The following is a 27,324-nucleotide window of genomic DNA, read 5'->3' on the forward strand; positions in this document are numbered from 1 at the left end:
AAAAAAAAAAAAAAAAAAGAATACATTCAGTAACAGGAAGGGCAGTATGGCACCACCAGAACCCAGTGATCCTACAACAGCAAGACCTGAACAATCCAGTGCAGCTAAGTACAAGAAAACAACCTTAAAAATAACTCTATGAAGATGATAGGGGCCTATAGAGGACATGAAAAAGTCCCTTAAAGAATTGGAGGAAACAGAGTGGACCAAGAAGTGAGTAAACCCAGCTGGGCACCCCTTGGTACCAAGGGCAAAACCCCGGGCCCTCTCCAACCTGCATCAGCTTCACTCCCCATCCAGCAGGCGAGTTCCTACAGGTAGACTGTTCCAGCACCATCCCCACTGATCGGACCCTGTAAGCTACAAGTCCCACTCTGTCCCCAAACCCACCCATCCCCCTGCAACCTCAGATCAACTCTGAAGCACAGGTTGCGACTGCACAGAGCAGACCAAGAACAGGCCAGAAGAGACCTCAGCGGCTCCCTGAGACACAGACGGCAACTGCACAGAGTAGACTAAGAGAAGCTCCTTAAGACACAGGCAAGGATTGGACCAAGAGACAAAGACACTGCCAGCACCAATTGGAGGAAGAGATGGGTAGGTGCCAATGTAAGAATTCCCTCAACAACCTAAAAAGCAACATGGTAACACCAGAACCTAGTGGTTATACAACAGGAAGGCCTGATCATCCTAACACAGAAGAGGCAGAAGAAAACGATCTTAAATATAACTTTATGAAGTTGATAGAGACCCTTAAAGATGAAATGAAAATTCCCTTAAAGAAATGGAAGAAAAGACAAACAAATTGGAAGAAATCAAAAAAATCTCTTAAAGAAAACCAAGAAAGAACAATCAAACAGGTGAAGCAAACAGCTCAAACAGTTCAAGACTTGAGAACTGAAATAGAGGCAATAAAGAAAACACAAACTGAGGAAATTCTGGAAATTGAAAATCTGGGTAAATGAACTATAGATGCAAGCATAACCACCAGAATACAAGAGACAGAAGACAGAATCTCAGGGGTTGAAGATACTACAAAGGAGTTAGATCCATTGGTGAAAGAAAATGTTAAATCCAAAAAATTCTTAAAACATCCATGAAATCTGGAACATCATGAAAATATCAAATTTAACAATAATAGGAATAGAAGAAGGGGAAATCCCAGCTCAAAGGCACAGAAAATATATTCAACAAAATCATAGAAGAAAACTTTCCTAACCTAATGAAGGATATGTCTATGAAGGGACAAGAAGCTTACAGAAAACCAAATAGACTGGATCAAAAAAAAAAGTCCCTTTGTCATATAATAATCAAAATGCAAAATATACAGAAGAAATAATATTAAGAGCTGCAAAGGAAAAAAACCAAGTAACATATAAAGGTAGTATTGTCATAATTACACCCGACTTCTCAATGGAAACCCTGAAAGCCAGAAGGTCCTGGATAGAAGTGCTGCAGACGCTAAGAGACCACGGATGCAAGCCAAGACTACTATACCCCACAAAGCTGTCAATCACCATCGATGGGGAAAACAAGATATTCTATGAAAAAAAAAAACAGATTTAACAATACCTATCCACAAATCCAGCCCTACAGAAAGAACTAGAAGGAAAACTCCAACCCAAGGAAGCTAACTGTGCCCACAAAAACATAGGCAACAGACGACCTCACACCAGCAAACCACAAAAAAGAAAAACACACAAACGCTACCACCAAATGATAACAGGAATTAACAATCACTGGTTGTTTATATCTCTTAATATCAATGGACTCAATTCACCTATAAAAAGACACAGGCTAACAGAATGGATACAAAAGAAGGCTCCATCCTTCTGCTGTATACAAGAAACACACCTCAACCTCAAAGACAGACATTACCTCATAGTATAGGGTTGGGAAAAGATTTTCCAATCAAATGGACCTAAGAAACAAGTGGGTGTAGCTATCCTAATATCTAACAAAATAGACTTCAAACTAAAATCAATCAGAAGAAATAAAGAAGGACACTTCATACTCATCACAGGAAAAAATCCATCAAGTTGAAGTCTCAATCCTGAGCATCTATACCCCAAATACAAGAGCCACATATGTAAAAGAAACATTACTAAAGCTTAAATCGCACATTAAACCCCACACACTAATAGTAAGAGACTTAAACACCCCACACCCTTCAGTGGACAGATCAACCAGACGGAAACTTAACAGAGAAATAAGAGATGTCATGATTCAAATGAACTTAACAGACATCTATAGAAAATTTCACCAAAACACAAAAGAATATACCTTTTTCTCAACACCTCATAGAACCTTCTCTAAAATTGACCACATACTTGGGAGCAAAGCAAACCTCAACAGATAAAAAAAAACTGGAATAGATTACAGGAAATAATCAAATTGAGGGCTGAAATCAATAAAATAAAACAAAGAAAATAATACAAAGAATCAATAAAATAAAAAACTGGTTCTTTGACAAAATCAACGAGATAGACAAACCTTTATCTAAACTAACCAGAAAGCAGAGAGAAAATACTTAAATTAACAAAATCAGAAATGAAAAAGGGAACATAACAACAGACACTGAGGAAATACAGAGAATCATTATGTCATACGATGAAAACCTGCACTCCATGTAAAAGAAAATGTAAAAGAAATGGACAATTTTCTGTATAGGTACCACATACCAAAATTAAAATAAATCAAGGCCAGGTGAGCAGTTTAAATAGACCTATAACCTGCAAGGAAATAGAAGCTGTCATCAAAAGCCTCCCAACCAAAAAAAGCCCAGGGCATGATGGTTTCAATGCAGAATTCTACCAGAATTTCAAAGAAAAGTTAATGCCTATACTCCTCAAATTGTTACACATAATAGAAACAGAAGCAACATTTCAAAATTCTTTTTAGGAGGCTACAGTTGCCCTGATACCAAAACCACATAAAGACTCAACCAAGAAAGAGAATTATAGACTGATTTCCCTATAGAAGGAGGGGGCCACTTGGGTGGTTCCTAGCTGCTTAGCCATGAAATAATCATACAGAAACTGTATTAATTAAATCATTGCTTGGCCTATTAGCTCTAGCTTCTTTTTGTTTTTTGGTTTTGTTGTTTTATTTTGTTTTTGAGACAGGGTTTCTCTGTAGCTTTAGAGCCTGTCCTGGAACTAGTTCTTATAGACCAGGCTCACCTCGAACTAACTCACAGAGATCCGCCTGCCTCTGCCTTCTAAGTGCTGGGATTAAAGGTGTGCGCCACCACCACCCAGCCTAGCTCTAGCTTCTTATTGGCTAATTCTTTCATATTAATTTAACCCATTTCTATTCATCTGTGTGTCGTCATGTGGCTGTGGCTTACTGGCAAAATTCCAGCATCTGTCTCCAGTGGGGCTACATGGTTTCTCCCTGACTCCGCCTTCTTCCTCCCAGCATTTCCCCACCTACCTCTATTCCCTGTGCAAGCCCAAGACAGTTTCCTTATTAACCAACGGTATCACAGCATACAGGGGGAATCCCACATCGTCTCCCTCATGAACACTGATACAGAAATGCAAACCGAATCCAAGAATACATCAAAAAATTATCCACCATTATCAAGTCAGCTTCACCCCAGATATGCAGGAATAGTTCACAACAAATGAAAATCTGTCAATGTAATCCACCATATTAATAAACTGGAAGAAAAACATGATCATCTCATGAGATGCTGAAAAGCCTTAGACAAAATTCAACACTGCTTCATGATAAAGGTCTTGGAGAGATCAGGATACAGGGAACATATCTAAATATAATAAAAGCAATATATAGCAAGCTGACAGTCTACATCAAGTTAAATGGAGAGAAACTCAAAGCAATTCTACTAAAATCAGGAACAAGACAAAGCTGTCCACTCTCTCCATATCTAGTCAGCATAGTTCTTAAAGTTCTAGCTAGAGCAATAAGACAACAAAAGGAGATAAAGGGGATTCAAATTGGAAAGGAAGAAGTCAAATTTTCACTATTTGCAGATGATATGATAGTATACATAAGTGATCCCAAAAACTCTACCAGGGAACTCCTACAGTTGATAAATACCATTAGTATATGGCAGGATACAAGATCAACTAAAAAAAAAATCAGTAGCCCTCCTATATACAAATGATAAAGAAGCTGAGAAAGAAATCAGAGAAACATCATCATTCACAATAGCCACAAATAACATAAAATATCTTGGGATAACAGTAACCAAAGAAGTGAAAGACCTATCCTACAAGAACTTTAAGTCTTTGAAGAAAGAAATTGAAGAAGACATCAGAAAAAGGAAAGACCTCCATTTTGGATAGGTAGGATCAACATAGCAAAAAATGGCAATACTACCAAAAGCAATCTACAAATTAAATGCAATTTCCATTAAAATCCCAACACAATTCTTCAAAAACCTCGAAAGGATAATACTCAACTTCATATGAAAAAAAACCCAGGATAGCCAAAACAATCCTGTACAATAAAGGAACTTCCATAGGCATCACCATCCCCAACATCAAGTTCTACTATTGAGCTACAGTAATGAAAACAGCTTGGTATTGGCATAAAAACAGACAGGTTGACCAATAGGATCAAATCAAAGACCTGAATATTAATCCACACACCTACGAACACCTGATTTTTGACAAAGAAGCTAAAATTATACAATGGGAAAAAAAGCATCTTCAATAAATGGTGCTGGCATAACTGGATGTCAACATGTAGAAGAATGCGAATAGATCCAAATCTGTCCCCATGCACAAAACTCAAGTCCAGATGCATTAAAGACCTCAATATAAATCCGACCAAACTGAACCTAAAAGAAGAGAAAGTGGGACTGCAACACATGGGCACAGGAGACCACTTCCTAAATATAATTCCAGTAGCACAGACACTGAGAGCAACAAGAAATAAATGGGATCTACTGAAACTGAGAAGCTTCTGTAAAGTGCACAATCAATAAGATAAAAAGGCAGTCTACTGAATGGGAAAAGATCTTCACCAACCCCACATCAGGCAGAGGACTGATTTCCAAAGTATATAAAGAACTCAAGAAATTAGATATCAAAATATCAAATAATCCAAAATGGGGTACACATCTAAACAGAATTCTCAACAGAAGAATCTATCTCAAATGGCCAAAAGACACTTAAGGAGATGTTCAACATCATTAGCCGTCAAGGAAATGCAAATCAAAACGACTCTGAGATTCCATCTTACACCAGTCAGAATGGCTAAAATAAAAAAAAAAAAAATCAATGATGCAAACTTGTTCAACTACTTTGGAAATTAGTATGACGGTTTCTCAGAAAATTGGGAATCAACCTACCTCAAGACCCAGCACGATACCGCTTTTGGGTATATACCCAACAGATGTTCAATCATACTACAAGGACATTTTTTCATCTATATTCATAGCAGAATTATTTGTAATAGCCAGAACCTGGAAACAGCCTAGATGCCCCTCATCCAAAATGGATAAAGAAAATGTTATACATTTACACAATGGAGTACTACTCAGCAGTAAAAACCAATGACATCTTGATATTTTCATGCAAATAGATGGAACTAGAAAAAACAATACTGAGTGAGGTAACCCAGACCCAGAAAGATGAGCATGGTATGTACTTACTCATAAGTGGATACTAGCTGTAAAGCAAAGGACAACATGCCTATAGCACACATACCAAGAGGAGTAGATGGCAGGAAATAGTCAAATTCCAGGCTGAAATCAATAAAATAGAAACAAAAGAACAATACAAAGAATCAATGAAACAAAGTGTTTGTTCTTTGAGAAAATGAACAAGATAGACAAACCCTTATCCAAACTAACTAAAAGGCAGAGAGAGAATACTCAAATTAACAAAATTGGAAACAAAAGGGGGAACATAACAGATACTGAGTGAATCCAAAGAATCAATAGGTCATACTTCACAGAATTGGAAAATCTAAAAAGAAACAATTTTATGGGTACCATATCAAAATTAAATCAAGACCAGATGAAGAGTTTAAATAGACCTATAACTGCTAAGGAAATAAAAGCAGCCATTAAATCTCCCAACCAAAAAAATCCCAGGGCTAGATGGGTTTAGTATAGAATTTGACCAGGTGTTTAAAGAAGAGCTAATACCAATACTCCTCAAATTGTTCGCACAGAAGAAACATTGCCAAATTCTTTTTATGAGGTTATAGTTACCCTGATACTCAAACCACAGAAAGACTCAACAAAGAAAGAATTACAGCCCAATCCCCTTCATGAACATTAATGCAAAAATGCTCAATAAAATACTGGCAAACAAAATCCAAGAACACATAAAAAAAAGTCATCTACCATTATCAAGTAGGCTTCATCCCAGAGATGCAAGGATGGTTCAAAATAAGAAAGTCTGTTGATATAATCCACCATATAAACAAACTTGTGGAATATTCTTTTACACTGTGTGAAGATATGTCACTGTAATTGGTTTAATAAAAACAAAATAGCCAATGGGCAGGATTTTAGGGGCAGAGAGAATGCTGGGAAGAAGAACGGTGGAGAAGCCAGGCACAGAACAAGTCAGACACACAGAATGGGATGAGGGTAAAGGTCACATGGTGGATCATATATGAATAGAAATGGGTTAATTAACGCTATAAGACCTAACTAAAAACAAGCCAGAACTATTGGCTGAGTTTTCATAATTAATAAAAAGTCTCTGTGTTGTGATTTGGGAACTGATTAGTCAAACAGAGAAAGACACCTTACAAATGGCTCGAATGTCTGGCCATGTATTACCACATAAGATCTGAGAAAGCTTTTTTTTTTAAAGATTTATTCATTTATTATGTATACAATGTTCTACCTGCATGTGTACCTGTACCCCAGAAGAGGGCACCAGATCTCATTATAGATGGTTGTGAGCCACTATGTGGTTGCTGGGAATTGAACTCAGGACCTGTAGAAGAACAGTCAGTGCTCTTAACCTCTGAGCCATCGCTCCAGCCCTGAGAAAGATTTTTTTAAAGGTTGTAAACACACAAAAACAGAGCCAAACCTACTTCCTTATTCTACAGTCTCTTATACAGGTCGCAGTACAGAGAAACATCTCCTGGCCACTGCCCTAGGGCTTGAACCACCAGGGCTTCATGAGCTAAACTGCACAGTGGGTTAAGATTTTGCTCATGCAGACAGAAAAGATTACAGATACACAGTAAAGGAAATTCAGATGGAGAAAACCTCTAAACAGATTGCAATGTCTTTAACAATGTGCATAGGCTTTAAAAAGAATGAGAAAGGATATAGACAACCATAAAAGTAAATAGTCTAAAAATAATAAAGTCTTAAAGAGCAAAATAATTTTAAAAAGAATAAGTCATGTAGAAATGGGAAATACACAGGAAGTCTGGATCCTGTATGTTATATTGTGTTATCTTTGAATCTTTGATTACTGATGAACAAATGTTAGCTGCTAAAAGACACTGGATTACAGAAACTGCTAAATTAAACTAACCTAGATATTTTTAAAATGTCTTAACTTCAAAGTGGAAGCCAAAAAATATGTTGCAATGGAGAAGAGGTTATGCTTTTGTTTCCACAGAAAATAAAAGGCTGTGGATTCATTCAAGGTTAAAGAAGATAAGATTTGATCAGAAATCTGAAAATTATGGCTACAGACATAAATAAATAAACCTTTAAAAACCTATAAAATAGATGATGTATATTCTTTCTCAAACATAAAACAAAAAAGAATCTTTAACTGACTTGTTAAAGATACTGCACATTCCATACTCGTATCAATGCAGATATGTGTGCTACCTTTGAAAGTTTAAATGTTTGCAGATAAGAGGGCAGACATGAATGAAAACGGGTGGCCAGGTGGTCCGGCCTCTCAATGCCTTTGTGGCAGTTTTCTTAACAGCTTCAAGGCTGCTGGTGAGATGATCCAGTCTCACAGACTATTCACACTACACCGACACTTGCTCAGCTATGTTCGTTATTATTTGTAATAGCCAGAACCTGGAAACAACCTAGATGTTCCTCAATTAAAGAATGGATAAACAAAATGTACACTTGCACAGTGGAGTATTACTCAGCTGTGAAAAACAGTGATATTGTGAAATTTTCATGCTAATGGATAGAACTAGAAAAACCAACCCAGAAAGACAAATATGGTATGTACTCATTCCTAAGTGTATTTTTATCAAAAACTTTAAAGGTTCTGCCTCTAAAGTTTTCTCTCAGGGTTCGAAAGAAAGATGCCACAATTAGTAAAAGGGAAAAAATCGACTCACAACACGTTCTTTCTATCCATGGTTTTTTCTTGTTCTCTATTCTAATTCTTCTGTTCCTGTCTATAATTTCTTAGCTCTAACTCTCTGTCTCAATTCTAATTCCAATTCCAATTCTCTGCTTCTTTCTTCTTCCTCTTCCTCATTTTCCTATCTGCTAATCTCTGGGACACTTCAGCTCCAGCTTCTGTTAACTCTCTTTGTTCTTACCCATCTATAGAGACCACAAAATCCTGTAGGCATAGTAAGGAACCAGCAACCCCCACACACAGACAAGAAACATTTCTGGCCCTTAGTCTATTAGCTCTTTTGTCAAATGTTAGCAAGCTCTAAGGGCCTTTCAGATCTGAGGTTTATACCATTTACTCTAAGCAACTGAAAACAAAGAGGAAACCCGAGCCTCTTAGTTATCAGATCTGGGACTTGATGCCTATCAGAGGCACCAATGGAGGTTTATCTTCCCCATGGCAGTAGGTAGATGGATGATTACTTCTCCTGGGAATACAATATAAGCAGTAAATCTTCTGAACTAAATCATCAGTAAACTGAGGTGAAGGTGAGCATGAGGAGTTAGGAATCTTTTAATGCAAGGTTACTTTTAGGTCATCACTTTTCTCATCCATAAGTGAGGTAAAACCAGGGCACGCTTATTTCCTCTATCTGAGCAGCTATGGGCGAACAGCTTTGGGTGTGTAGTAATTCTATGCTCTTGGATATCTGGGAATGTCTTAAATGGAAGGCAGATCTCTACATTACACCTAAGGCTTGAGCTCTGATGGTGAGCCACTCTTCACCGAGGAAACATCCATATACACCCCTACCAGGAACAGCTCCTGCCCAGCTTGCCAGAGGGAAAGACATCTCTGTCAAGGATCTCTTTGTAACCAAAAAGTTGCTCAGGCCTGTAAGGTGGGTCTCTATAGCAGACCCGAATTTCATTAGCTTCTCTCATTTTGAAAAATCAGTAGGTTTGGTGAGATATACTGTGATTCCAGCACTTGAGATGAAGGTGGGGGCATCGGACATCCAAAGTTATCTTTGGCTATGTCAAAAGTTTCAGAGACCTCGTATCAAGAAACAAAGGAAAGGAATGAAGTAGAGGAGCAGGGAGCTCACTCAACTGAACGTTCTCGTGCCAAATGTTTTGATAGCAAACTTGACCCAAGACGCAGAAAACACCAAGGCCTGGGAGTGTAGCGAGCCAAAAACGATCGCCATTATAAGATGGCGCAGACATCCTGTCTTGTTGGTTATAAACAACTCCATATTTGGCTATGCCTTTGAGAGCTGTGTGTCCCCCTGCTTCCCGCATGCACGATGGATAAGGGTCCTTGGGCCTATCCCGACGCAGTCTGGTGTCAGCTGATGATGGCAGCCAATCACAGGGCGACCCGTGTGCCAATTCCCTATATAAGCAGCTGCCTTAGTGCTCTCGGGCCTCCTCTCACTTCCTGCCCCCTCATTCCCTGCCCCTCGTTCCCTGCCCCCTCTCGCTTCATGCTCCTTCAACCAAGGGCACTCCAATTAAAGCGTGATCTGAGAAGAATCCTCGTGTGGTGGTTGTTCTTTCTTGTGGATCGAGAAGTTCGCCGCATGGGAGTAAAGGAGTTTCTCTGATGTGTCGTTGAGTCAAACCGTTAAATCAGGAACCAGATGGGACGCAGATGTGGACACAGACTGAACTGTTGGGGCGCTGGCCCAGAGGCAGCGTCTGTCTGGGAACATTGTCTGAATGACGAAAGCCTCCTCTTCACTATCCCATTGGCCACCCTCGTGCCCTAGAAAATGGTCGTGGATGGTGCTGGGACAGAGGCACCAAATAGTGCCCCTCGCACAAGCCAGTACTGCTGGGTGGCAACCTTACCGATCGTGACAGTGGGCTTCACGATGGCAAAGATCACAGACCAGTGCCCTGGATCGGGGCCACAGCTCTTCTGTCCACACAGGGCAACCCCTTCCTTTTGGGCTGTGGCTGCCACTATGGTGACCAAGCCCTTCAAGGGCAGCTAAGAGGGAAGACATCTTAGAGGTCAGACAGACAATCTACCACACGACGGTCCCGGTACTGGCCCCTTCCACAGGCTGCCTTCTGGAAGCTTCCTCATATCCCCGAGCAGGCAAACGTATTCCCTAAAAGCTGTTGTTGTGCTAAGGTCAGCTGTTTCAGAGGTGCTGTGAGCACATCCATTTTAGACTGTGGGCTTTTACCCTGAGTTCTCAATATCTTATGAGTTGGGAACAGCCAAGAACCAGGGGTTGGGTCAGCTTGTCCATCAGAGAGCACAGCTGTTGTCCTCTCTTCTTGGTGTCCTGGTGGGAGTGGGGTGGGCTGTCCAGGTGGCAAGAAGCACAGCACCTCACCCGCTTGGCTGAATTCCTGCCAGTCAGCCAGTGGCTGCTGAGCCTTCCCTTTGTCGCGGAAAGAACTCCATGACTAGACAGAGTTTTCCAAGAGAGAGTCAGGTTGCCTGGCTTGGGATGGAACCGAGTGGGAGGAACAGCGGGCTCTGGGTGTGAGTATCCCTGGGCTCCAGTCCTGACCTCTTTCTCCTGGTAGCTGAGCCGCTAGCCTGTGTCCCTGACACTCTTGCTTGGAAACCCAGGTGAAGTCCTTAGCCTCGGCCAGAGTCCCTGTGATGGTGGCTCAGCTCGCCTGAGGCAGGGCCACCCCTGCTGCTGCTCTCCAAGGTGAGCTCCCATCAGACCTGGAGGGCAACGTGCCACCCCTCCCCCTTCCCAAGTCCTGCTTGTCTGTCACGTGCCCTGTGCCCTTTTCCTCTACTGGAAAATATACAATAGGATCAGTGTTGCACAAATAATAGAAACCCAGAGTCAGATATCGGGCTTCAAGCTGAAGATGAGAAAAGCAAAACAGCCAGTCACTAGAGAGACCTTTAACCTCTACCAGATTGTCAGACCAAAAGGGCGAGATCCTGTCTCCATGAATCCTCAGACTTCACACTCTGCTGTCTCTTCCCCTTTATGATCCTCTCTCCACCCAGCCATTATCATTCCTGTCCCCACCTCTCTAGTGCTGGGATTAAAGGTGTGAGCCACCACCACCTGGATCTGTTTCTGGGTCAATCTTGTGTAGCTCAGGGTAGCCTTGAACTCTCAGATTTGTCTGCAGTCCTGGGATTAAAGGTGTGGGCCAGCACTCCCTGGCCTGTGCGACTAGTGTGGCTACTTTGCCCTCTGATCTTCAGGCAAGTTTTATGCATTAAAACACAAGTAATATGTCACTATAGATCAGGGACCTCGGTCCTCTTAATTGTTCCTACAAGGGAGCGCTGTATAAACCTAGACATCAGTAGCCACCTGAGGACTGTAGGGTTCTACAACCCTTTCCCATTCCTTCCCTGACACTCTACATTAGTCCCCATGACCTTATTGTGGCTGATCTCACTTTGGGCCATGTCTTCATAGTCCCAGCTTCCCCACAGTTCAACCCCCAGTTTGCCACATTGAACGCTAGTTTGTCTGTTTCGTGATAACTTGAGACTCTGCTTCCCTCTGCTGGACAGACTGGGAACAACCTCGTCCAAGGTTGGGAATACATCCCAGGAAAGAAGAAAGGCAAAAAACTGGGTTTGGAAGATCATCGAATGCAGGTAAGATCAGGTTAGATTTGCCTCTGTCTTGTTACTGTGACCCAGCTGAAGCCAGACAGCAGCACCTACACCTGCCCCTCTCCCAGCCCGAATCCAGGCCAACAGTCGGAGACTCTACACAGGCGTACAACCCTGTCCTTAGAGGCCACAACCTTGATTTGACCTGGATGGCTCCTTTCCTAGCTCTTCAGATATTCTACTGTGCTGTGTGGGTACAGGAAGAACCCTCCCTTGGCGGCCACACCCTCCCATCAGCACCTGCTACAGACGCCAAGGTTACTGTGGGCTTCTGGGTCTAGCACTGCCTGCCCTTCAGAGAGCCAACAGACTCTGCGTGCTTGCCCTGCAGAACTCTCAAACCCTTTGGGCTTGAGCGCCTCCCAGTGGTGAAGCTTGGAGATGCTGGCCCTAAATTTGCCAGTGTCCAAAAGGTTTGCCACAGGAAGGAAGGTACTCCCTCCTGCTTCCTGGCGGGTTACAGTGCCCTGTCGCAGTGACAGTGAGTGACAGACAGCCCAGGTGCCCCAGCTTCAGCGGTTTTCAGTCTGGCAATCAAGAGATATGGTTTTCTACCAGTCAGAAGTTCCTGCTTATACCTCGATGCCTGGTTTTTGCTTTGTTTTGTTTAATAGTCTACTTCCTGCTGGGTGGGGGCTCAACTATTGGTTCCCCAATAGTTACAGAACATTGTGAGAGGTGCTACACAGACCCCTTGGAAGGCAAGGTGGAAAACATTCTCCCCGTTAACTCCTCTGACCACGTTAGTATAGCCTCCACATATGGTTATGACCTCCGGAAGGTCAGTAATCGCATGACTTTAGTTACATGACACCAATCTCATTCTTTAGTTACTGTGCAATATTTAGATAAAGCTTGAGCAAACACCAAACAGTTAAAACTGATGACAAACATTTTCCCATTTCAGTCAGTTCTTATAATTGTTCCAGAGAATTGCCCAACAACTCCATAGATCTAAGCTCAGATTTGATAGCAATGCATTGAACTTTGACCTTTTACATAGTTTATGTGACTTGCTTAAGATTTATAACATTCTTTGCCATTGGAAAAACATCTAGCAATCTTAGAATAACATTAATTAGCCCAACAGCCAGGAGGCCTGGCTTTGATGATCTTTTGGAAGCTGACACAGCTGATGTCATGACGGTGGCCATTGTTTAGCTTGGCAGACTGTATGGTACAAGATCACCTTAATAAAATAAAGTTGACTAGCAACTCACACATACTCTTACCTGTGTGCATATGGTTAAACTATGGTCCTGGGGCGTCCCCAGTAAACCTGAGAGAAAACCCAAGACAGTAGAGAGATCTACGATGGCGGCACTTTCAATGTCGAATGAATGATAGCTGCAGAGATTTATGTCACGAGATAAAGAGCCGCAATGCTGCAGGTAGATGCTGCAGTGTTAAAGCGAGCCAAGGTCATGGTGTCCCACATTTTCCTTATCAGGAAGAAATTTTTTTTTTTTTTTTTTGGTTTTTCGAGACAGGGTTTCTCTGTAGCTTTGGTGCCTGTCCTGGAACTAGCTCTTGTAGACCAGGCTGGCCTCGAACTCCCAGAGATCCGCCTGCCTCTGCCTCCCGAGTGCTGGGATTAAAGGCGTGCGCCACCACCGCCCGGCAGGAAGAAATTATTAATGATAAATAGATGTCTAAATAGCATCTCATACTCAGGTAAGCCTGTCTTAGAGCATCATCCTCTTGAACTGTCTCCTCTGCCACCTCTTCCTGTCCAGGAGTCGGGGCAGCCTGATTCAGCAAAGGGAGGACATTTATTTAATGACAGATGTTTGAGTCAGAAGTCGGAAGCCAAATCCTGCCTCCAAAGCCCGCTTCTCAGGAAGCTCTAACAGTGCACAGCCATTTATAGGAAAGCTGAACCCAGCGGCTCACACTCAACAGAAGACCAGTGTGAGTCGGATGATAACTGGCTGGACCCAAAGCACCTGCCCTCATAACCAGGAGAGGTGGGCCCAGATGACTGAAACAGGAACCGGTGAGACTTCCTGAACACTCTAATACTCTGTGTTCCTTAGGCTCTGCCAGAACTTTTAAACTGTATAAGTTGTCTTAGTCAGGGCTTCTCTTACTGTGATAAAACACCATGACCAAAAGCAACCCGGGGAGGAAAGGGTTTATTTCAGCTTCCTTGTCCGGATAGAAGTCCATCATGGAGCGAGCCAGGACAGGACTTCAGGGCAGGAACCTGGGGATAGAAACTGAAGCAGAGACCACACGTGGGTGCTGCACCCTACAGTTTGCCCAGCTGGTTTCTAAACTATCCTGAGTACCTGCCCGGAGGTAGCTCCGCCCACCCTCTGCAGTGAGCTGGGGCCTCCCAGGGCAATCCCCAAATCAAGTACTTGGGAGACTGCCCTCAGGCCAATCTCACGGGAGGCATTTTCTTAACTGAGAGTTCCTCTTCCCACACCGCTATCTTGTGTCAAGCTGACAATAAAAACTAGCCAGCCATAAGGTTACAGGTGAGTCCAGTGAGCTCCCGTGAGCAAGGAGATTGGGATGACAGAAATACCTGTCTTTCCCAGTGTCTAACTTGAGACCCTCCCTGGTTAGACAGGGTGACTGTCTTGGCTAGTTTTATGTCAACTTGACCCAAGCAAAATCATCTGAGAGAAGGGAGCCTCAGTTAAAAAACAAACAAACAAACAAACAAAAAAACCAAACCCTCCATAAGATTGGTCTGTAGGGGCATTTTCTTAATTAGTGATTATAGGGCGGGTCCAGCCCCTGGGCTAGTGGTCCTGGGCTCTATAAGAAAGCTGGCTGAGCAACCTTGAGAAGCCAGTAAGCAGTACCCCTCTGTGGTCTCTGCATCAGCTCCTGCCTTCAGCTTCCTACCCTGCTTGAGTTTCTGCCCCCATTTCCTTCTTGATAATGAAAGATAAGCAAAATAAACGCTTTTTACCCAAAGGTGTTCCATCACAGCAATGGTCACGAGACACTGGCCAGCTACTTAGAAACCTACATTCACAATCGCAATCATAATTCACACATGCATGCGCCTGCGTATGAAGGCAGACAGCCTGAACAATTCAGTACCCTATGGCTCTGTGAGCATAGGCGGCCTTCGTCTCCCATCGTCTCCCGCAAAGATGTGAGACCACATCTTCTGACAAAGATCGGGGTTCTGCTTGAGTGTCTGGGGGCCTAAACCTGCCCAGTGTTTGGGAAAGCAGATATGTGTTCCAAAATCGGAGGAATTTCGGAACCGGTTTGTCCCATCCACATAAGACAGAGGAGGAGTCGCCCTTCTGCTACCTGCATTTCCTCCTCCACCTGGGGAGCCCGTCCAAGCCTGTCAGCAGTGGGGCGCTAGAGCCCTTTGCCCAGAAAGAGTCTGAGCTGGCTAGGCTAAGTGACGGATTTTCGGCACCCACCCATGGTTCAGACCCCTGCCACCTCCCACCTTCCTTGTTCAGTCTTTTCCATTGCCTTGTCCTTCACCACTGGGACTCAGGCCCAGGTCCCCTATAGTTCTGCTTGTATTCAGGACATTTGATGCCACCAGTCCTCAAAACACTCTCTATGTGGACCACACCAGCCCCGAGATGGGCAAGAAGCCCCATCGACTGAGTTCACTAAGAGCATTCTGTGTGATGGGGGCTGCTCTGCTCCAGCCTCATATCACACCAAACCCCAAAGTTAAAACATCCCTAGGGTCAAGCTCACACAGTTCACAGACAGCCAGATACAGAAAGGAGACAAGTGGGCTCTAGCCCGTCAGCTCGTGGCCACACGTGTTACACAGTCCCAGATGACCGAGGGTCTACTAGGCAGAGCCTGGGAGCCCAGCTTCGGCACAGTAACATCCTCCCAGAAGCCCAGAATTTGGGTTCTGCCTCCTTCTGGGAACCAATCATCTTCCAGTTTAGAAATTCCCCATGTTAGTCATTTACAGAATCCCAGAGAAACAATCCCCAGCTCATTCTCAGCCACGGCATCCAGGCAAGGTCGTTCCTTTCTTATAGGTTGGCCTCTGGTGACTGTCACATTCCTGTCTGGCCCCAGATGTGCAAGCTAGGGGCCTTTGGAGGAGAAAACTCCTGCTTAAGAAAGCTTCACACATGAGGCTTGGCTCCAAACCTAGTGTTATCCAAATGAAACAGGTTACCTCCAGCTCCTGGGTCCTTTCAGGCTGATCTGTGCTGTGCCTGCATCCGGCCACTGCTATCTGCCAGCCACTCTTCCATTTTCCAGCAGAAACTGGCTATTCAGAGCCACCTTCCCTACTATACCTCATGACATGCGCATCAGGTGAAGGGGTCAAAGCTTGACCTAGGGAGCAGTCATAGAGAAAGGGAATTCTCACTCAGGTCTGACGCCATCGCTGGGGGTCAGTGGGTAGATAAAAGGGGACACGGTTATAGTCCCACGGATTGAAGGGTTCACACCGGTGGACATCTACGGGACACTCTTGGCCACGAAGCTAACCATTGTCCAACCTCTAGAAATGCCCTGATTGTATATCCAGGCCAGGCTAATGGCATTGTCGGAGGTGGACAAGCAAAACTAGAGACCTTATCCCACTCTTGATCACGTGACATGGGAAGCTAGGGGGATAATCACTCCATGTTCTGGTTTACCCTGCTCTTTTAGGCCTGGCTCTACAGCAGTGAATGGTCCCTCTGTGGCCTTGGAGGCCTTTCATGACCTTCCTTCCTTTATTGACAACACCCGGCAGAAAAGTGCTTAGGAACACATGGGCCCGCAATTCTCTTAAGCCTCACGGGCAAGTAATGAGTTCATTTTGTCCTCAACCCATGCCAGGATCTGCCTGAAGCTGTGGAGACTTTCTGTCTTGGTTTTCACATACTCTGATACTTCCCAGCGAAGGCCAGTTTTCTTAACCTCTAGTTTATATGAGACCAGGCTCATGTGCATAAAATTATCAGGTGTTCCTTCTAAAAGCCCACAGATCAAAGAGATCCCCGTGGGCAAGGACAGTCTAGGGGGCTGTCCCATACTACCCCTTCGGAAGACAAAACATACATTGGAGCATCTCCAGTCTGTGTTGCCCGGAGGTTGTCACTTACTTGCAGACACGGGCATGGATACCTGCCTGGATTATTTACTCTCGCAAATGTGAGTCTTCAATACCCTGGGACCTTAATTCCCAGCCTCGTAAAACCCACCATTAACCTGGTCTACAAGTGCTAGTTCCAGGACAGGCTCCAAAACCACAGAGAAACCCTGTCTCGAAAAACCAAAAACAACAACAACAACAAAAAACCCACCATTAAATAAAATCTGGAGTCAGTATCACCTTTGACCTCTCTTTTCCACATTTATGATCTCGAAGCATGATATCTGCCCGGTGTGAATAATCTGCCCCGTGTACCTGTAATCTGGAAAGCACGGAATGCAGCTGGGAAGTGAAAACCAGATGAGAAGGTGTAGAAAGACAGAGCAAATGTGGCAGCAAGGAGGGAAAGAATATTCTAGTTCAACCAGAGAAAAACAGGCTGAGAGATGCCAGGCAGAAGGAACAGACACTGAGATCTGGGGGAGCCCTCGTTACAGCCTGGCACTCAAGCAGGCTGATCCTGGCATCAGCTTGTGTGTGGCACCTGGCCTGGGCCGACTGCACATGGGCACGCACGTCCAAGGTCTAGCCGTTTAGGCTACAGGCTGGAAAACCCTTACACATCGTTAGTAGTATGGGCTGATTGTTGCAGGGCCAGGGGTAGAAACCAGGGCAAGACTGCTCCACCGAATCCCCCCTGCAGCCCTGCAGCCCCGCAGCCCTGCAGCCCCGCAGCCCTGCAGCCCCACAGCCCTGCAACCCCACAGCCCTGCAACCCCACAGCCCTGCAACCCCACAGCCCTGCAACCCCACAGCCCCACACCCTGCATTTTTGCCATTCTCTTCCCCACTTACCCATCAGCTTGGAGACCCCCAGACGCTGCTTTCTTTTTGCAAGGGCAGCAGAGATCAGTGCATATACAACAGGGCCAGGGGCACGGCGGAGCGTAGGCTAGGGGAAGGACACATGTATGAAGGCATTGGCCCTGTTGCGCCAGCAGTATCTCTGTGGAGCCTGGACAAACAGCCCCTCGGATATACAACCTCGGATGAAGCTCCCCTACACAGACAGCCCTTGCCCTCCAGTTCACTTGGAACCTCCTGGACTTGAGCTGCAGGCATTCCCCATCCTGAACTCAAAGCAGGCTTTCTTCCACTTTGTATTACTTTCTTTCCTTCCATCAGAACTTCAAGATGACTTTGAGTTCTGCCTAAGCGCTAGAATGTTGAGAGAAAGCTAAGCAAGTCTTCATGGCTCCCAGCTGGCCCCAGGTGCCTGCCCTTTGCTCTTCACAGCCCAGGGGCCCAAGAGCCAAGTGTGGGGTAAGGAAGCAACGGAGCAGAGGAGTGAGTGCTCTGGTCATTCCTCATGGCCATTCCCCAGGAATGTCCAGTGGGGAGTCTTCCCTCTCCCTCCTGCTCTCCCTGGGAAGATCATCAGTTCCCGGGGGTTTGGTTTACAGGATCTCTTCTTGGTCTAGGCATAAGCCTCCACCCTAGTTCTTTCAGTATAAGTCTGCCAGCCACACAAAATCTAAATGATAGCCTGAGGCCCACTCTCTTGCTCTCTTTACTTGCAATGGAGGTGGGGCCTTACGGGATTCCCACCATGCTAGTGGTGGGGGTGTCCCGTTGCTCAGAAGAAGCCATGACCAGATTATAACAGCCACTTCCAAGTCCTTCTCGATTTTTAGTCAAGTATACATCTCAAATCCAAACAAGAGAAGCCAGGAAATGTAATGGGGGTGCTGATGGTCATCTAGCAGGTGGGGGTCATCACTGAACTCATTCTCTGGGCTGGACAAAGAACTGAACATCCGAAAAGACTAAAGACCAAACCACAGAGAAAGGGAAAAGTACCAGCTTCATTCCTTGGAGCTGGGAGAAGCCCCGTGGGAATCGGCGGCGCTGGCCTGGGTAGTTAGTTCATAAAACTCTGGGCTGTCTTCTTGTCCCTGCTGGTCCTGTTTAGATGCCCCCCCCCATGCCATCTACTCGCAATGTCTTCTGGGAGCAAGCTCTCAGAGAGCCCATTTCCTTTTGTTGGCTTCCTCTGCCCCCCCCCCCCCTTCCAACAGAGGACTTTTGGGAAAGGAAGCTAAAAGAGTAACTGCAGAGATGTGGACAGAGCCATAGAGGGAAGGGATCAAAAACGGATTAGGAGAAAGTCGCCATTTCATTAAAAAGTTATTACATCACGATACACAAGAAAGTAGTGAAGGTAAATCCTGCCCTTCCTGAGAGACCGATTGGAAATCACTGAGATTTTAAAGCATGCTTCGAAACTATCTTTGAGTGGCAGAAAACCTCAAGCATCGTTATAATGTGTTGCAAAAATATTTTAATGCTGGAGGCTCAAGAGATGGCTCAGCTGTTACGAGTGTCTGCCGCTCTGGCAGGGGACCAGGGTTCAATACTCAGCAGCACCTACACAGAGTGGCTCACAATACCTAATTCCAGCATGAGGGCATCCAATATCTTCTGCTGGCCCTAGTGTGTACTGGCGCACACGTACATGTGTACTAAAAATTATTATTAAAATGTTTTAATGTCCTCTCTGATGTTGAGAGACATGTGCCTCTCAGAATCTTTTAGATTTACCCCGCATGTAGGAATGGGCACCACACGTGTGCCTGGTGCCAGCAGAGAGTGTTGGGACCCCTAGAACTGGAGTTAGAAACTGTTGGTGAGCTGCCATCTGGGTGCTGGGACCCAAGCCCAGGTCCTGTACAAGAGCAACAGTGCTCTTAAGCATGGAGCCCTCTTCTCCAGCCCCCTTAAAACCCTTGTGTTCTCTAGTAATAAAACAGAACAGAACCCTGGAAAATGCAACCATCCCTAGCAAGGCCCGAGCCACATTCCCTTTCAGTCTTCATCTGAACTCCTCCCCTAGGCAGATTTCCTAAGCGCAGGCTATCGGCCAAGTCACTCGGGAACCTGGACCCGGGGCCCAGCCCTCTACACAGGGCTCCCTCTTTGCTCACACGTCACCTTTGGGCCTCTTCACTGCTTACTGTGATGCTCAGTCCAGATTCCAGATTTCCCTCAGGGCCGAGAATGCAAAGGCCTGCAGGCCAGTGTTTGAGGGAGCCGCTAGCTAGCTACAAGGAACAGCCTATGGCAGAGGGTGAAAGGAAGTAGAGACAAGGAAGACGCAGGGAGCAGCCGCAGAATGGGTCAGCCAGGGACCCCGGCCTGTCTTCATCTCCCACAGCCATGGGTGGGATTCCCAAGTGTGGCCTAATCCCAGATCTATCAGTCAGGCTTTTGAGATAACATTATCTGAGAAACCCACTTAGAGGAAGAAAGGGTTATTTTTACTTATAGCTTCAGTCCCTTGCTTTCAGGCCGTGGCGTGGCAGAAACACTGTGGTTGAAGGACGTGCCTTTACAGTGGCCAGAGGAGGCAGAGTGTGAAGGGTGAAGGGACCAGGAACAAGGCGAGCTTTTAAAGGCATGCCTCCAGTAACCACTTCCTCTAAGCAGGCCCTGTCTGCTGTCCAATGGCTCAACTCACCAGCTGCTAAGTCATGGCTCAGTTCAGTCACCTCCCAAGAGCACCACCTCCGGGGACCCAGCCTTCAGCACATCCGTTCCCAGTGTCATCTTACACTCAAACGGTTAGAGCAGCTGTGTCCACCAGCAAACCTGGCGTCTTGTGTGAGCACATTTATCATGTCCTCTCACCGCAAGAGACCCAGAGAGTGGAAAACACAATGTATGTGACCATACTTCAGAGTTTCGGGCTGTAAAACTCTGGTGACGGAACAAACATAACTGGATACCTGAACTATCCTCACAGCAGTCATAGGTTACACAGAAGGCCACAGACTTACCTCACGGTCTATGGAATTTGTATTAAACTGAGACTTACCGTCTCCTCTGACCAGAGGTGTCCCGGCGATGTCCTTGTGATGCATGGCTGCTCCCCAGGAGTGGTCAGAAACGTCCACCTGAAACGGGGGGCTTGGGAGACAGCGTTCTTAGGTCCAGACCATGTTCATGGCGTTAGTTCACGCTCCTCTTAAGGGAGCAGGGAACTCAGGATAGGCTGTCCGGTCACCATCTGTGAGCCCAGAGCTAGGGCTGGGCTTCCTGAACGTGTGCTTTTCTTGGGGGTCAGCACTTCAAACAGATGCCCTGCCCAGGCCTACAGGTGGACTTAGAGGCCCCTCCCACCCACGGGGGCCAGCACTCCTTGAGAGCAATTTCCAGGATCAGCTGCCCCTGGCGGTTTGTCCTCGGTCTCTGGAAGAGCCTTGTCTCCAGCTAGCCAGCACTGAATGCTGGACACTTCTTTCCCCCAGTGCTGGAGGCTGCCTCTCAGAGACAACACCCATCAGGCCCCATCCAGCCCCGGGGCCACTCTAATCTAATACTTCTATGGAATATTATTTTAACTGGGCAAAGAGGTGCTACCTTTGTTTATGCTGAGGAACATTACGTGAACTGAGTGAAGGTGTGTTTTGTTTTCGCTGCGTTTGTTTAATTATGTACACGTGTGTTGCGTTTGTTTCACCTCGTCTGCCTAAGGCACCTGATTAGTCTAATTAAGAGCCGAATGGCCGCAGCTAGGCAGGAAAAGGGCAGGTGGGGGCTGCCAGGGAGAGAGCAGATAGGATGAGGAACCTGGTCTCGGAAGGTAAGAGGGAGGAAGAGAGAAAGAGGGATGTGTCCGGGACAAGAAGCCAGGCAGGCTCTAGCCAGGCAGACATCTAGAAGCAGTGAAAGTAAGATTACAGAAGAAAGGTAATAAGCCCCGAGGCAAATGCTAAATAAAAGAAACAGGTTAATTTAAGTTAAGGAACGAGCCAGAAAGGAGCCTCAGCTAGGCTGAGCGTTTATGACTAAGAAGTCTGTCATGATTTAGGAGCTGGTTGGTGGCCTAAAAGAAAGACTAGTACACAACACCTTTTCACAAGTGACCAAGAAGCTCAGAGGCCACTGTCCAGGTCCCCCAGGTCAGGGCTGACCACCTATCAGCCTCGGTTCTTTCACCCATCCCTTCCACGTGTATCCCTGTGGGGAACTCCCATCCTGGCCCCTTCCTAGTCACTGGCTCTAGCTGCAGGTGAGACCAGGACCTGGTTTGACTGTTAGGGTCCCAGACAGCCTTGCCTGCAGGTTTAAGTTGACACTGTCCTCCTATGGATTTGGAGGTCACTTGGCATTGGGCATCAGAGCAAAATGATGCCAGGGAAGAAAGCATCAAGTGAAAATCCTGCCACAGCCCTTAAACCCCAGATCCTCAGTTTACACGTGAAAATGCATGGAACAGAATGAATGCACCCAGCTTCCTACCTTGCAAACTCAAGGTGAACTTTTAAAATACTTATTTTTACTGATGTGTACAAGTGTGTGTGTGTGTGTGTCTGTGTGTGTGTGTGTCTGTGTGCGTGTGAATGTGTGTGTTTGAGTGCAGGTTTCTACAGAGTCCAGAATGAGGGTGTGGGATCTCTGGAGCTGGAGTTACAGGTAGTTGTGAACCACCTGGTGTGGGTGCTGGGAACTGGATTTGGGTCGTCTGTAAGAGCAAGTGTTCTTAACCACTGAGCCATCTCTCTAGCCACTGGATGAATTCTCTCTCCCTCTCCTTTGTCTTGCAGCAAAATTAAAGACAATCTTAAAGTAAAAAAACCCTTAAATTTACTGTCTTATTAATAATTTTTTTGGGAAGGCACAGAGGGCCTCACTCAGGGCCTCTTCATGCTCGACTGCCTGTTTGTGCTAACCCACTGCCGGCCACACACTGACATGACCTGTACCCTTGGCGAGCCCACAGAAGGGTGGATCGGTCCCTGGTGCCACCCTTGTGGTGACTGCCCCACAGCACTGTTCCACACCCACAGCCTCAGGTGCTGAGGCTGGCTTCAGGGAAGTGGTAGCCGATGACTGGCTGTAGATGAGAGATTTAGAGCCTTGGGAAGAGTCCATCTTGACTCTTACACACAGAGTACTCCATCTTGGTGGAGAGCCTCCTTGGTTAGTCGGTAGCCAGGGAGTCTTTGCCTAGAATGACCCACCCAAGTTTTCAAAGGTGACCCAAAGACCACAGAAGACAACGTCCCAATCAGAGCCTCCTGTCAGACAAATACTGAACCTAGAAAGGAAAGGGGCAAATACACAGATATTTACACTCTGAACTGAGTTCACCAGAGGCCGCCGCTAACCACACAACGCATCCTCTGGACAACAGCGTGACTTGCTCAGGGGGCCTTGGGGACCATTTGCCTTAGAGAAATTCTGGGGTTTGTTTCATAGAAGGGGTCTGGAGTTCATGATTTTGTCATATCTATGCCTGGTAACGAAAAAAACCTCTGGGGACACATTTAAACCAAGAGAGGCCTCACTGGCCATAGGAAGTGTGGTGCCGCCGGCCCCGTATGTTCTGCCAGGCCCATCCCTGGGGAAGTGGTGACATGTGGGACAGGCAAGAAGGATTTGGGACCTGTGCTACACCTCTGGGAGAATTACTTCCTGGGTCACTGGGATATGGATCGTCACTGTCGTCCCAAAGGCTACGTTGGAGACATCTTCATCAGTCGGGTGGCAGAACCGGCAGGAGGGTGTCCAGCGGAAGGAGGCTAGGCCGTCAGGGTGTGCCTTTGAACAGGACACTGGGACCTTTTACTTCCTTGCTGCCACAGAGTCAACAGCTTTGTTCTCCCAGGTCCTCTTGTCAAGATATTCTGCCTTGTTAAACCAGACGGGTGAGCTACGTGCTAAGATGCCTGCAGCTGGGAGAAGGACGGTCTGGCCTTGTGATCTAACAGGCCTGCCTTCTGTCTGGGTGACAGAAAGCGGACACAGGGACCAGGGACATCTGCTTCCTGAACAGTCAGTGTCTGCTTCAGGACCAGGAGACACTGGCCTTGTCCAGTGAGTTTAATGACAGCGGTGCCCGAAGCCATTCTAAGGCACACCCGTGGAGCAAGGCCCAAAGCTGAAGGTTTTCTAACCCCAGCCCACAGGTGCCTCACAGGCTGCCATGCCCCCACGGCCGAGCTGCCATCTTCCCACTTTTCAGAGAAAACAGGTGGCACCAGAGCCACAAAGAGCACCTGCACCCTGGGGTGGCTCCAGCAGGTTACGGGAGCAAACGCCCGGTAGAACAGTGCCACCTGCTGGCCTCCTGTGGGAGCGACCCAATGGTCCCTAGCCATCCCTCAGCAGGGAAAGTTTCTGAGACCAAAGACCATGCGTGGGTGCTGGAATCACACACTGTGTTTCTTTCTTTACTTACACTCTTGTGATGAAGTTTAATTAGGCACAGTAAGAAGTTAACGATAAAACACAACAACTGTAGCAATGTGTTATAGTAAAAGTTTACAACTTATGGGAGGTTTATTTCTAGAAGTTTTCATTTAGTATTTTTGGATCACAGTTGACCTTAGGTAACCAAGACTAAAAATAATTTGGGGGGGAGGAGTCTGGACAGCTACACTCAGAGCTACTGTCATTCACTCATATGTATATCCACACATCAATCCTCGCTGATTCCTCTGGTAAACTCTCCTGTGGCTCACGATTCCAACAGTTTAGCTCACACGTACCCGGTCACACGATGGGGAAGCAAGATCAGAGGAGTAGCATTCTCACCCTGACCCTAGAAACAAAGCCACATACTAACAGCCGACATCTAAATAGACTTTTATTTTTATTTTTCTTGTTTGGACAGAAAAGAAAAAGTCATTGGCCTTCGTTAGTCTCCCTAAGTGTTGGAAACACTTGAACTCAGAAAAAGGTGGACCTTGTAGAAAAGCGTCACAAATTAAAAATATATTTCTCCACGTGGCAAAAGTGCTCGCAATCCAGTTAAGGGTACAGCAAAATTATCCCAAACACAATCTGAAATCAGGCCCACGATCCACAGCATCGCGGGACCCACAAGTGAGGGCGCTTGTGGAGAGGGAGGACACAGAAGTGACGAGGTGCAGCCACACCTCAGCTCACCAAATGAACACGGAAGAGTGCCCCGAAGCCCCCGTTGAGGACATGGTGTGTCTGGAGAGATTAGGTGGCGGTGGCGCTCAGATGAAGGGGCTGCTGCAAGGTGCAGAGATCCCTCGTTTCCCGTGTGTGGGGATGTTGGATCCACCTAGGGGCGGAGGCTCCATGGAGACGTGTCAACCTCTGGCAGAAGGGCCTGGGTCTTTGGCTGCTGCCGGCCCCTGCTGTGGGAAGTCCCCAACCTCAGGTCGAGTCACAGGGGGTTCCCTAGCCAGGGCCTCCCGATCCAGCCGTACCTTTCTGGGGGACCACCACACACGAAGAAAGGATGCTGGAGGATTTTGTTTTCACAATGCTACGTATTTCTCAAAACAAGTAATTCTGCCAACAACAACATGGTGACGAAGAGCACAGCCTGCGGGTCCCCAGGCCAGACACAGAACTGTGATCATGCAGCGGACTGTGAGGGTGTCGGGGGTGGGAGAGGAAGGGACACATCTCGTTTACAGTAGACCCTAAGCAACAGTAGGAAAATAACCTGAAGATATATTGAAAAATAAAAAAACAGCATTGCTCTTCTCTGTGAACCTCTCGGTTCCCTCTCGGCCCTGCCCCACACCAGCCCCGTGGAGGATGCAGCAGGAACACCCTGTTTAGTCAGCAAGCTGCAGCCGCTCCTGTCTCCTGGAATTTTAACGGCACCACACCACATGTCTTCTTTCAAGGGAGCCATCTAAGCTGATCACACATGTCCCTAGGTGCTGAGTGGTGGCACTGAGTGGCCCATTTTGCAAGCTTGCCTGGTCTGAACTTGAGCCTGTCATGATCTCTCAAGCTCTGGGCAGCAGAGCACGGTCCACCGGTCCTGCTGCTGGTAGCTTCCGCCGCCACAGCCCCTCCAGTCACCTGTACTGGGCTCTGGGGAGCCCACCCCCTTTGGGGGGGGTGATGCTGAAAGCAGACCCTCTGGCCACACATGGGCCCTCCAACAGGCAGGCAGGTGACTGGCTCCCTCCTTGTCCCTGCCACCCCTGGGCCAGCACAGTCTCAGTGGGCTGGTGATGCATCCTCCAGGCCCAGCAACTCCCTGACAAGTCTCTCTCCAAACTGAGCCCGGCTGTACCTCTTCACGTGGTAGGCATCTGACATTTTGTATAGGATGTAGGCGTTGTTGACGGCGATGCTGATGGCGAACCAGAACACCTGCTGCCACGTCTTGTTTGGCTTGTGAGAGATGAAATACCTGGGAGAGAGGAGTACAATGTCACATAGCTGTTTCCCGAGGTTTAAACGCTCCATCCCTTCCTCGTGGAGGGAAGCTCTTTAAGTTGCAGGAAGTAAACAAAACCCACAAATCACAGGAAGAAATAAAATCCACTGAGGGAGCTCTTGGAACTTGGGGGGCTGGGGAGTGCAGTGTTCACAAGGTCCCATCCCAAGGCTACATCAGCCATGCAAATACTGGGAGGAGGGGACTCTCCAATCAGCTGAGGGAACCCCAGGAATGGAGCTTTTGGGCGCTGTCACCCTTGTTCCTGTTCAGTGGCCATGATAAACTTGCTGGCTGACTAGGATAGACTATTGGAACTATTTCTTTAATCTGTAACGAGTGCCCGATCTGGGGTGGACAAGTGTTTGTCCTCTCCTCAGAAAAGTCACGCAGCTGGGAAGCTGGGAAGAAGAACCCAGAGGCTCCAGAGACTCTACACTTGGTCACAGTTTCTGCAGACGCACATACGGTGGGGGCGCCAGGGACCAGCTGTGGGCAGGGCTCTGTCACAGTGAACTTCACTCAAGGAAAATGAAGAAAAAGGAACAGCTATTGAGAAATGGGAGAGAGGGTGGGGCTACAGCAGGCCTGACCCCAGTCCCCAGCAGCCCTCTTCCCAAAGCCCTGCTCTAGGCCCATCTACACCTGAAGCACTTGCTCCCTCAGCTCCGGGCCCTGCGAGGCGCTCTCTTTCCCAGATGCTTTCATTTGTCCTTCCTTGGGGAAGATGCAGGACGCTGGGGCTGGCCCTGAGACACTATTCGTGCCCAGAACCTTATCTCTTAGGATTATCTTTTCCTAGATATTTTCTCTGCATCCTGGCTATATCATGTCTGAAGACCGCCAGAGTATCTAGCACAGGACACTACCCCTGTGTCCACTAAGACGCCACCTTCTTTGAAACACGGTGGCGCTGATGTGGTAAGTGTCCTGTCAAGGCAGAAGAGGTGGCTTCTCACAGGCTAGGTGCTCCAGACCAGATCATAGGCCCAACAATGGAGGTTCCCCTAAGGCAGTCGAGCTAGTGCTTGGCTACCTGGCCAGCTGGACTAGCTCTGCTCTGGGTAGGAAGACTGTGATGAAGGCATCTACATGCACAAGAGCCTCCTCTGGGTATTAGGATGCCTGGGCAGGCTAGATCTGTGCACAACAGCCTCCTCTGGTTATCA

At 46.6% G+C, this 27,324-nt stretch overlaps 1 protein-coding gene across 1 annotated transcript in view; it reads right to left on the minus strand.

Annotated features, from left to right (window-relative positions):
* Window positions 1-24,573: 24,573 nt before the first annotated feature.
* The window catches only part of Pgbd5 (piggyBac transposable element derived 5), a 58,207-nt gene continuing 55,456 nt past the window's right edge, over window positions 24,574-27,324 (minus strand). Inside the window, exon 7 of the mRNA XM_005345871.2 lies at window positions 24,574-26,128. Coding sequence (XP_005345928.1) covers window positions 25,933-26,128 — 196 coding nt within the window. The 3' untranslated portion in view covers window positions 24,574-25,932. The remainder of the gene's footprint in view (window positions 26,129-27,324) is intronic.

This window comes from Microtus ochrogaster, chromosome 4 (genome assembly GCF_000317375.1).
Source record: "Microtus ochrogaster isolate Prairie Vole_2 chromosome 4, MicOch1.0, whole genome shotgun sequence".
Taxonomy (NCBI): Eukaryota; Metazoa; Chordata; class Mammalia; order Rodentia; family Cricetidae; genus Microtus; species Microtus ochrogaster.